Source organism: Mycena indigotica (assembly GCF_014461135.1).
Source record: "Mycena indigotica strain 171206Taipei chromosome Unknown Mind.scaff0007, whole genome shotgun sequence".
Classification (NCBI taxonomy): Eukaryota; Fungi; Basidiomycota; class Agaricomycetes; order Agaricales; family Mycenaceae; genus Mycena; species Mycena indigotica.
Genome location: NW_023503006.1, coordinates 2,425,386 through 2,437,294, shown reverse-complemented (window position 1 = coordinate 2,437,294; position 11,909 = coordinate 2,425,386). Strand labels below are relative to the sequence as shown.

The 11,909-nt window shown below is 48.3% G+C and overlaps 2 protein-coding genes across 2 annotated transcripts; one reads left to right on the top strand and one right to left on the bottom strand.

Moving 5' to 3' along the window:
- Positions 1 to 378: 378 nt before the first annotated feature.
- MIND_00852800 (Beta-lactamase class penicillin binding protein) lies at positions 379 to 3,639 on the bottom strand (the record flags this gene model as incomplete). The annotated part of the gene is made up of 12 exons (XM_037365191.1): positions 379 to 555; positions 601 to 928; positions 976 to 1,148; positions 1,196 to 1,206; positions 1,259 to 1,326; positions 1,374 to 1,581; positions 1,630 to 1,939; positions 1,986 to 2,049; positions 2,098 to 2,589; positions 2,727 to 2,900; positions 2,949 to 3,159; positions 3,204 to 3,639. The coding sequence occupies 12 exons, from the start codon at positions 3,637 to 3,639 to the stop codon at positions 379 to 381; spliced, it is 2,652 nt and encodes an 883-aa protein (XP_037218433.1).
- A 33-nt stretch (positions 3,640 to 3,672) lies between these two features.
- Positions 3,673 to 11,909, top strand: MIND_00852700 (uncharacterized protein; the record flags this gene model as incomplete). The annotated part of the gene is made up of 41 exons (XM_037365190.1): positions 3,673 to 3,793; positions 3,846 to 4,485; positions 4,572 to 5,441; positions 5,489 to 5,711; positions 5,845 to 5,891; positions 5,936 to 6,401; positions 6,456 to 6,696; positions 6,750 to 6,790; positions 6,838 to 6,884; positions 6,931 to 7,039; positions 7,082 to 7,265; positions 7,319 to 7,382; positions 7,436 to 7,563; positions 7,607 to 7,742; positions 7,788 to 7,833; positions 7,881 to 7,908; positions 7,964 to 8,056; positions 8,112 to 8,152; positions 8,205 to 8,390; positions 8,436 to 8,466; positions 8,516 to 8,680; positions 8,728 to 8,789; positions 8,836 to 8,880; positions 9,077 to 9,314; positions 9,364 to 9,529; positions 9,574 to 9,779; positions 9,840 to 9,891; positions 9,937 to 10,069; positions 10,115 to 10,143; positions 10,193 to 10,218; positions 10,265 to 10,367; positions 10,421 to 10,551; positions 10,597 to 10,650; positions 10,698 to 10,834; positions 10,884 to 10,907; positions 10,959 to 10,998; positions 11,049 to 11,071; positions 11,119 to 11,244; positions 11,292 to 11,553; positions 11,604 to 11,713; positions 11,760 to 11,909. The coding sequence occupies 41 exons, from the start codon at positions 3,673 to 3,675 to the stop codon at positions 11,907 to 11,909; spliced, it is 6,024 nt and encodes a 2,007-aa protein (XP_037218432.1).

Below are 11,909 nucleotides of genomic sequence, written 5' to 3'. Positions count from 1 at the left end.
TTGACATAAGATTCAGGTTTTCTTCTTCTGCATTTTGCCTCCCTTTCGCCTTGTTATTGTTGTTCCCTCTGGTAACAGCGTAGTAACCCTCGCCAACGACACTGTCCACACACACGATAGAGTTTGTGTGCCCCACACCGCAGCCCAAATTTGCTCGCCATTCTCATCGTTCAACAATCTTTCGTCGTCGGTTGCCGACTCGCTTTCTCTGGCGCGGCCGACTCTTTCGTTCAGCGTGATATAGTCCTCGGCATTCAGTTCGAGGCGGTAACGCTCCAACGCGCGCTCCAGAACGTGTTCTTGTGAGTATGCAAAGTCTTTGTTCGACTTGGGCATGGTAGAGGGCAAGGTTCTAGTTGACATGCACAGCCTCACACATTAAACTTTGTCAAACCAAACCTCAGCCCGCTCTTTCACCGTCTCGCCCAATGAAGCAGGCACACGATCCCCAGCGCCCCATATATCTATCGGCGCAAATCCAATAATCCCATCGACCGCCTCAAATTCTGCGCGGAGCCCTGGAACTTTTAGAACCCATGTATCATCGTTAACAGTCTGATTGACGGTCATTGAGTGCCTGTTTGGGGACTTGGAACTCACATTGCTGAATAGTGCTGTCAGGTTGAACATGTTGCCTGCGAAGTGCGACATTTGCAGATAATTAGAGATTATGCTGTCAAAGCGCGAGACCAGAGTAGGAACGTTGGGATCCAGGACGTTAGGAAGCCGTTGAGTGATTTCTTTCCTCAAAGAATGGCACACATCGCCCGTGGTTTCGTCCATCCAGAATAAACAAAAGTCGAGGTCCCGATACGCAGCATTGCTGTATCTACCGGCCAATGATGCGTAGGGAACGGAAGGGGGTTTTGCATCGGGGGAACGGGGAATAGGATCAGGGGAAATTGAATTTGCGACTGCGGAGCGATAACTGAAATAGGTGGTGAGCAGCAAATAGACAACACTCGATTTGCATACCGGTCTGTCCAGTCAATGGGATCGAGCTTCAACACTTCATCGAATATCCGAAACTTAACGGCCTCCTGGAGCATGCCCCCCAGGTTTTCTTCGTTGGATAGAACGACGACTCCCAGATTCTTTGTTGGGATACGCGAAACTTGAGCCTTGAAACCTGGAGTACTCCCTCCGTGCTATGACGCTATTTAGCTTTGCTGTCACAACGCGTAGAACAACTTACCTCAATGATCTCTGTGTTATAAACGATCGGGAGGTGTACAAAAGTACTAGAACGACAACTTACCGAAGCCTCGATACGTTGAACGCATTTGGCCACCGCCGTATACCACAGGGGACAACTCTGGGAAAGCACTGAAAGCTATTGAGCGAAAGACTCAAATGAAGGAGAGCCTACAGACGCAGTCGGTCGTATAACGGTAATTCCCTCTGACACCTTCCGAAGAATTTCTGGAGGTATGATGCTTTCATTCGCTGTATTCGTTCCTTCCGCAAGGAGAACTTGCATCCAGCGGGCCTGTTGACAGTTGGCGGAGCTATATGGCACAAAGACGCAAGCACATACCATGTCACGCGCACTTGAAATAACACCACCTGCACCAGAAGCCGCTAAATCGACTGAGAGGATGTTGAACGCAATGGGTTCCTAATACGGACCATGGCCAGATTCACTGCGGTCCCAAAACTCAAATTCACGAGTTTGACCGTGGTCGAAAGGGTCTTTGGTCATATTTGCTTGCTCCCTGTAAAAGCTGGTCGCTAGATTGCCATTTTTGACAGCATCCGCATAGAAGAATGTAGTGTCCAGCATTCCGATGGGACTGAAGATGTTTTCTTCCACGTAGTGCTCGTAAGGAATGCCCAGTATGCTTTCCGGAAGGTACGAGAGGGTGGCGTACATATGGTTATTGTATTGCAGTTGTTCCCGGAAACCCGTCGAGGGTCGTAGATGCCGAAGGTTTAAAATCTGACGGTGAAATAAGGGAGGTTATTTGATAGACTTGGGTTCTTACCATGTCTCTCGGGTGAGCATTGAGCGGCGCCATGAAATCATGTCGCGGCAGGCCTGTGCGATGACTAGTACAGCATGTTAACACCGCTAGATCTCTCAAAGGCGAACATTACCTCATAAGGTCAATTATTGTGCTCTCACCTGAAGCTACAGGATCCATAAGTTTCCACTCCGGAATCAGAGAAGCGATCTTGGAGGTCCATGAGATGCGGGGAGTGAGCGATTCGTTCGAAATTAGAAGGCCGGTGGCGATAATGTCGAAGAGCTTGGAATTGGAGCCAATCGCAAATAGTGTGTCGGCAGTTACTTGCTTGTCTTTTGTCGCGTTTCCGTAGCCCTTGCTCTCTAGCTGCCAGGCACCACTAGGCGTCTTGGACACAACAGCCACCCCAATACCACCGGGAGTCTTGAATTGACGAAGGATGTCTAGAATTGCTGCATCAAGCTGTTCGTTGAGAACAGGAAGAGAGTGGTCGGCAGCAACAAGTGGATGTTGTGACTGACGCGTAACGGCAGCACCAACGACCCAAAGGCTTTGAGCAATCGAAATGAACAAGGGCAGATGCATGAGTGTCTGCAGGGAGATAGGCTTGACATTATATACGCTTTACAGATCGCCGCCATGATGCGAGGACATGACCGCGCCGCAGCCTCTGCAATGATTGAAAACCAGCGAAAGTATTCTATAGTTTGACAGCAGTGTGGATGCAAGCAATACCGCCCCATAAGTTGTCCCAGGCACCTCCATCCATGTCTTTCCCCCGTTGAGAACCCAGCTTCTCTGATCATGTTGGCGAACTCGGGTTGGGGAGGGAACTTGCGAATAGACTCCACAAGGTATTGGTAGGAAGCGCGGTCTCCAGCCAGGATGGTCCCAAGAAGTGGGATCATAGTAAAGGAGTATTGGTCGTAGGCACTAGAAGTGAATTTTAGTGAATGTCTAGGTGGAATGCTTGAATCTTACAGGCTTAATAGAGGATTGTTAACCTTGCTGAACTCGAGACAAGCGAAGGTTCCTCCAGGTTTCAACACGCGGTGTGCCTCTCTCAACACGGCGGGGATTGAAGTGCAGTTTCGGATGCCAAACGCGATAGTGTACAAATCGTAGGAATTATCTGCGAACTTTTCAGACGGGAGTTCTTGTGCATTCGCTTCGTGGAATGATATTTGGGGAGCTGAGAAACGTGAGCAAGACGTGAGCTGGCCGATGAGGACGCACTATTATGGTACATTGTCTTTTTGAACCGTCTGAACCCTTCCTTGAGCATCTGGTCATTGATGTCAACAACCTCTACAGTTGTTTCCCTATCCGCATAGTGCTCGCGTGCGTAGTCCAATATTCGCAGCGCAATATCACCTGTTCCACCAGCCACGTCAATGCAACGCAACGGACCCCGCCTTCCAGGTCGTAAACCAGAGACAAAACTGTCTTTCCACAAGCGGTGGACGCCAAGAGAGCTTGCATCGTTCATCAGGTCGTATTTGGACGCGACAGAGTCGAAAACATTTTTGACAAGATATTCTTTTTCGTCTTCTGGGACAGTCCGGAACCCAAACGAGGTAGTCTTCGGCCCAGATTCAGGTGTTTGTGTGTTCACACAGCGAGCAAGTCTTGGAACGACGCGACGAAGGTTTTGGCGAGCGACAACCTGCATTTCGCGTGATTGTCACAAATTTATTTTCGAAAGATGCCTCGACGTCCGCGGAAGACTGTTGCCGCCAGCAAACCTCGTCCAGTAGACCGCAACGAAAGCAAAGTCAAGAAGTGGAATAAAGCCTCTGACATTCCTCTAGACGATGAGGATCAATGTACGTTTACTTTTTCCTGGTCAGTATTATTAACAGCTCAAATCTCCTGTAGTTCATGCTGCTCGCGACAAAATTCTGTTGGACGGGGACATTGAAGATGAAGACTTGGAGGGAGACGAAGAGGAGGTTTTTGGACTAGGGATAGATGACGATGACGACGACGAATCTATGGGTGAAGAAGAAGAAACACCCGAAGCAGCTTCTGCTCTCTCGACAACGAAATCCAAATCCAAAAAAAGCAAGAAAAAGAAAAAAGAATTATCATCAGAAGACTCGGAAGAGGAAGGATGGGGTCGTGGCCGCTCAGCGTATTATTCTTCCAATGCTGCCCAACTGGACTCGGACGACGAGCAAGCCAATGAACTTGAAGAACAAGAGGCTATACGACTTCAAGCTAAAGCTCGAGACGCAATGCAAGACTTCGATTTTGGGCTAGATGATGTTGTCGAGCCGATGGCCGTGTATGTTCTCCTTTCTTCCACTGCTTTCAACGACTTGATTTGTTTGACAAGCGATGCTGTCCAGGAGGACCCAGCACCATTAGTAGAGCCGCAAGATACGCGGTCCCTCATTCGTAGCCTCGAAAAAAACAGTCCAGAGACGCTTGCTCTTGCCCGCGACTGGGAAGACACAGCGGAAAGCCTTACCAAGACGCGCCAGAAGATTGCCTCGCAAGTTATACTCACTTCTGGGTCGCTTTTTTCTCTCTGATGGTGCTTATTTTTTTAGAATGCAAGGAGGTCCTGGTCTTGGGATGATCCATCTTCACTACCGTAAGTCTTTCCATCCATGTCTTTGCCTTCTTTACCAGTGCCGTAGAAACTTTGTTATCGTATGCGACAGCGTTAGCATTTTACTTGCATCTACGTTCTAGCAGCAAGTATGCCCGCAGACCAGAACTACTGCGCAACCATCCAATTATGTCACGGTTATTGACACTCAAGCAAGCCCTTATAACACTGGAGGACCTTGACTTCGCAGCTTCGGACTCGGACCTCGATGACGAGGAGTCCGACGAGGGTGATCTACTTGATGCGAATGAATTGTGGAAATTGGATCGCATGAAGGGGCTGGACGAGGGCGAATTGGAAGGTTTGCTGGACGATGCAGATGTCGATCAAGAAGAATTAGACGCTCCTCGACCTAAAAAGCGGCGCAAAACCGCAGAAAAGACGAAAAATCCCGCTCCTTTGCCTATATTCGACCTGGTTGAGCCCGAATTTACCACCTCCACAGTCGAGCATAAACCGCAATTTAACGACGATGGCTACGGGGAAGCAACCTTCCTGCAACATGCGGATGTTGCGGACAAACAGGCTCGAAGAAAAAGTCTCCGGTTCCATACATCCAAAATTGAGAGCGCAAGTGCCCGACGACAGGGTGCTCGGAACCAAGCAATCGGTGGAGATGATGATATACCATATCGAGAAGCAAGGAAGCAACTTAATAAGCATTCGAAGAGTATGCAAAAGGGTCAAGATCTCGACGATTCAGAACCGCCGTCTAAACAAATTGAAGTCGAGGAAGAAACACAAGATGCAGAGGGTTATTATGAGCTCATCAAGCGTACGTCGAAAGAGAAGAAGGCCAGAAAGAAAGCAGAATATGAAGCTGCACAAGCGGCCGCTCGGTACGCTTGCTTTACCAGGTACTATGTTCGACTGCTAACAAAAATAGACCCGACTTTGAAGAAAGTGAAACTGATGGTCCTCGTTCATTGACCCGCGCCATTTTAATGAATAAGGGCCTAACACCACGGCGACCTAAGAGCGTTCGCAATCCTCGGGTGAAGAAACGCGAGAAATTCAAGAAAGCCAATATGAAGGTGGCCTCGCAGAAAGCCGTCTTCAAGGGTGGTTTGGCTTCAACAGGGAGATATGATGGAGAACGGTCTGGTATCTCCAAGGTCGTCAAGAGTGTACGGTTAGGTTAACTTGGCTAGAAAAGTCTATGTAGCCTATCGTATCTATTTTCAAACTGTGGGAACCGTGGAGATCGTCATCAGCGATTCCCGAGTAACTCTTTTATACGACGGTCACCGTCCCCCGTAGGTTCTACCACTTTCCCCCCCTTCTTTCTACTGCATCTCTATGGACCAGTACGCCTTATGTAAAGAACACTTAGCGCGCTCAACGACCACAGATTATTCCCTGCTTTTACAGCAGCAGCCTCTTTTATCTATTGCCTCGGACACTACACTGTTGCCATATTGCGTGGCACAGGACCAACAAGGAAAGATTTCAAAACCCGTCACCCACGAGATGGATTTGCTTGGCTGCAAATTGCAACCTGTGCTGCTCTAGCTACGGCCCAGTTGACCCTTCTGCTCCGTCAACCAACGCTTGAAAATGGGCTGCTACTAGCGACATATAGCTACGTCACCCTACTTGTTTTGCTTTCCGACAGAGGGACTCAGCTCCAAATCATTCTTACGGTTGCGTTCGGGTCGGTCGCGTATCGCGACTTGTTTCCACTAACAACGTATACGTTGATTCCCAAGGATGCATCTGAAGGCTGGATCATTTGGACGAAAGCTGCTTTCCTCTTCATGACTGCGATTGTCATTCCTCTTTTCCGTCCTCGTCTCTATACGCCAGTGGACGCTCATGTGAGATGACTGATTGGGTTCACGCCTTTTCATTCTTCTAACGAGCATTTGTAGAATCCCATGGAAGAACCTAATGCAGAGCAAACCAGCTCATGGTTTTCCTCCTTGACCTATTTCTACCTGGAACCCCTCATTTTCCGCGCTTTCAAGCACAGTGGTCTGAGCGTCGACCAATTCCCTCCACTCGCCGATTCCGATGCAGCGGCTTATTTAACCGCTAAGAATTTGTCAATCATGGACCCTCAGAGCCCCACTGCGAGCAAGAGTCTATTGCGGGGCATATTCAAAGTCTTTCGTGAGTTTTTTTGCCTTGCAATGAGTGTGACAAAGTTCATCGTTGCCTCTTAGGTTCACTATACGTGACTTTGCTCACTCTGTCATTTGTTATCGTATATCTCCCGTTATCCGCACTTCACGCGTCTTATCGTCTTTTTAGCATACCTTGCAATTCGCGGAACCACTTGTTATGAATAAGCTTCTGAGGTAGGTCGAATTCTTATCACTCTGCCAAATTGATGCAGTCTCCCAGGTCCCTTGAAACAGAACAGCCGTTCTTCAAACCATGGGTTTGGGTCATTTTACTCTTCGCTGCTCCCACTTCTCGTTCACTAACGCAAGCACGCTATACGTATCATTCTGTGCGTTAATACAATCTTGCCGACCAAGCTGACCTTGCCAAGACTCGGCAACGCGTACAGCTGGAAGCAATCCTTGTCCAGCTGTTGTTTCGGCACTCTCTACGCCTCCGGCTGACACCGTCGAGGTCAGAAAAAACTGATTCCCATAACCTCATTGGACGTATGAATAACCTTGTCACTTCCGACCTTACGATCCTATCGGGATCGCTGGAATTCTGGATTAACTGTCGGTATATTTTGCTAGATCTCCTTCTGTGTTGGCTCATTTGTGACATCCAGTCGTGGTTTTCCCCTTCCAGATCGCTTTGGGAATGTCATTTTTATATTCGATTGTGGGTTGGAGGTGCGCGCTGGTTGATCATGCTGATTGGAAATGGTGTCTGAGCTCTCACATAGTGCTTTGGTGGGACTCGCGGTCATTGTTCTGACTCTGCCCGTGCCATACTGGCTCGGGAGACTGCTGCGAAAGTACCAAATCATTTCCAGAAAGAAAACTGACCAGCGCGTTCAAAATGTCACTGAAAGTATGGGAATTTATGGCCGAGTCCTCATCTAAATTTCTCGAAGCGGTGTCCGTTCTTCGCATGATCAAGTCTTTCGCCCTTGAGCGGCATGTACAAACCAAGATATCTGCTGCTCGTGCTCAGGAACTCTCTGCTATTTGGGTAGTTCGTCTTTTGACATTCTTGACGAAGACAACGAAGTAAGAGTGAGTTACCCCTTCAGCTTTCGTCTAATGCAGTCGAAGCTTCATCATTCCTTTGCTTATTATGCTTGGCACTTTCTCCACATATGTAGGTCCTGTGCCACTTTTTAAACTGTAGTGCTTATCTCTTCCAAGACCCTTGTCATGAAGCAAAAACTAACAGGTATGAATAGTGTTGTTGGTCCTTGTGCTCCCCTGAAACAACCATCCGAAACCAGCATCCGTCGTGTTTACCGCGCTAACCATCCTGGATGGAATTCTGCGTCCATCAATTGCAAGAGCAGTGGACAATATTCCTAATATCACTGAAGGTATTTTACCCGTATATTATCTACCCTCCGTATTTCAACGTCGCATATCATGCAGCCAAAGTCTCTCTTGATCGGATTGACGAGTTCTTGAGGACCGTGAGTCAGGCTTGCTTAACCCACTGCGAGTACTGAACTAGTCTGCTTACAGACGGAAATGCTTGACTCGCCGATGGCTGATGCTTCCACAACTCAACAGTCTTCCAAAATAGGAATTCAAGACACCGAATTCTCTTGGTCAGTCAGCGCCGGTGCAGACGAATTCAGGCTTCGCGTGAAGGCGCCCATTCTTTTCATGCCCGGAGTTATCAACATCATCCTGGGTCCCACTGGAGTGGTATGTCAGTATCATCAGTGGTCATAGATATCTCATACTTTGCAGGGCAAAACTGCTATGCTTTTAGCTTTACTGGGTTTGCTCATATGTTGTGCACGGACATGTGACTGACGCGTATGTATCAGGTGAAATGCACGTGACTCATACAACCTCTCATTCTTGGGTAAATTTACCTCGAGAAGAGGGGATTGCCTACGCAGCCCAGCAGCCTTGGATTGAGAATGCTACCTTCAAGCAAAACATTGTGCTTGACTATCGTGCTCCGTTTGATGAAGAACGGTATAGGAAAGGTTTAACAACACCTCTGCTGACTCCGAATTGTATTCAACCTTCATAGTTCTTCACGCATGCGCCTTATACCCTGATTTGAAAACCTTCGCTGCCGGAGACGAAACTGAGGTGCCCTTATGTCCCCTCCTTGACTACTTGGACTAAATCCAACCAGATCGGAGAGAAAGGTTTGAGCCTGAGTGGCGGACAACGTGCTCGCGTTAGTCTAGCACGAGCGATTTACTCTTCAGCCAAGATAATTCTTCTTGATGATGTCTTCTCGGCTGTGGATATCCATACCGCAAAATGGATCGTGAAACATTGTTTCTCGAGTGATCTGGTGGAAGGAAGGACGATCATCCTTGTGGAACGTGACACCCTGTTATCCTAAGACAAGACCGTTGACCTCTTTGCAGACTCATCACGTCAACCTTGTTCGCCCTATTTGCGGGCATGTTGTTTCGATTCACAACGATGGGTCCATCTCGCAGGGATCTATTGACAAGGTCTCTGTATCAGAAGGAGTTTTGGAAGTGGAGACGACGCTTGAACAGAGCAACCCTGAGCCCATCAAAGCTGTGACCACAGACATATCTCGCGGGAAACTGATAGTCGAGGAAAAGGCACAACAGGGGATGGTCAAATGGTCAACATGTCAGTTGGCTGATTATTGCTATGCTTCAAATATAAACTTACCTCTCAGATAAATTGTTCTTTGCCAACTTGAGTGCACATCCTGTCTTGTTTATGGGGTCTATTTGCGTGCTGTTGGCGCTCAACGAGACTATGACGGCGTTTCAAGCCTGGTTCCTCGGCTATTGGTCGCGCCAATATGTCGATAAGCCCGCATCCTCTGTTGACGTACCTTAGTGAGTTTTGTCCTTACGTGATCACCGTAGCTCATGAATGACAGTTACCTCGGCGTCTACACTGGTTCAGTTTGCATTGCAATGGTTCTTTACATAATGGCCTTGGTTTTATATGCCTCGGGAACTCTGCGCGCGATCAGAATCATTCACGAAAAGCTAATGGCAGCCATCGTTGGAACCACACTTCGATGGCTCGATACCACGCCAATGAGTCGAGTTCTCGCACGGGCGACCCAGGATACAAACAAAGGTGCCCGGGCCGGTTGTTCTTGTTTGCTATATATTCATTCGCTAACTTGAATTCTTCTAGTTGACGGCTCTTTTGCCAACGGTGCTATCGCATCATTGGAGCGGACGATTAGGTCAGTCTTGGACGCATTCTACCAAAGAGTCTGACTTCATTACAGTATTCTCGCTAAATTTGTTGCCGTCATGATTATTTCTCCGACTTTCCTGCTGCCTGGTGCAATGATTATTGCAGCTTCCGCATTCGCTGGGTGGGTCTATCTGTCAGCCCAGCTCCCTATCCAACGTGAAGTGGTGCGTGAGAAATTTATGCCGTTGACGCATATACCTATTCATTAGTCTCGTGCCCGGTCGCCGATGCTCGCCCAGTCTGTTTGCTTTTCGTCACGCAAAACCGGGGATCTAACTACGTTACAGTTTTTCCGCTGCCGTTGCCGGTCTTCGTACGACTTGCGTTGTCTTTCTGATCGACTGCTAACCAGATCGCAGCTTCCATTCGCGCATATCAAGTTCAGGGATTGTTCCTCGAGGAGTCTGCCCGGCGTGTAGATCTCTTGACACGTCCAGCGATTTCCTATTGGAACTTGAATCGGTAAGGAACATGAACAATATGGCTTGCCTTGTACTGAAAATACCTTTATGTAGTTGGATCACAGTTCGGTCTGATTCACTCGGCGCAGTTTATTCAGCTGCTCTTGGGTGGTATCTACTACTTGGTCCTGGATCTGGTCAAGATGCAGCCAATGTCGGCTTCTCCCTCTCGATGGCCATGTCAAGTGTGTTGGTTTTTACTTTTTAAACCTCCCTGACAGTGTTGATAGTGACGCGGATGATTCTTTGGTGGGTTAGGATCACTAATGCAGCTCAACTTGACGGTCAGTGTCTCGGATGAATACTGTCCCCTCCGTTCACCATCTCCCAGCCAACAATCTGGAGCGGATCGAAGAATATATCGAGATTGAGCAAGAACCTAGGCCAACCAAAGATGCTACTCCGCCAGCTTACTGGCCAGCATCTGGCCAGTTGATTGTCCAAAATGTTTCTGCTCGATACTCTGCTGTGAGTTGTTGGACTCTTTTTGTTGTGCCGGTGTGACCTGTCTCCCTAGGATGAACCAAATGTATTACACAATGTGAGCTTAATCATCTCGGTCTTGAACATCGGAACCCATGAAAACAACTAGATCAACTTGAAAATCAAGTCTGGTGAGCGGATCGGCATAGGTGAGAAGGAACAAGATGTGCTGGAAACGCCACTGATAAACTGGTGTTAGTTGGTCGGACGGGGAGCGGCAAGGTTGACTTCTCGCACCCTGTTCCTCTTTATCTCATGCTTCGCCTCAGAGCTCATTGACGCTTGCCTTGCTTCGATTCATCCCGACGGAAGGAGAGATCATCTACGACAACATCCCAATCCACAAAATCAACTTGGATTCTCTCAGATCCAATATCACCATTATTCCTCAAGTGGTACGCACTGTGTTTTTAGCTCAGCGTAACGACAATTTAGTCTGTAGCCCGAGTTATTGGCCGGAACTATCCGGGCTAACTTGGATCCTTTTGGAGAACGGGAAGACTCGACTCTCAATGACGCGCTTCGTGGTGCTGGTTTATTCAGTCTTCGCATTGACGGACACAGCAGTGGTCTCACACTCGACAGTGTTGTAGCTCGGGAGGGCAGCAATATGTCTCTTGGGGAAAGGCAAATTGTGGCAATGGCTCGAGCTATCGTGCGACGTAGTCCTCTTGTTATCCTCGACGAGGCTACTTCCGCCATAGGTTATCGTGTTGTTCTCAATCTTCTTTCATTTGCTCATTTCACGCGATAGATTTTGAAACCGATGCTCTCATCCAGAGAACACTTCGCAATGAATTCAAGGGTACTACAATTATCACCGTCGCACACCGTCTTCAGACTGTTATGGACTACGACCGCATTGTGAGCCTAAACCAACTTGCTTTCTTGATGCCAACAGACTTCACAGATTGTGCTGGACGCCGGAAGACTTGCTGAATTCGGCTCGCCCGAAGAGCTCATACTGCAAGAAAAGGGTCTTTTCCGAAGCATGGTGGAGGATAGCATCGATAGAGATGACTTGGTCGCTCTTGCTAACCGTGGTGGAATGTGGACATAG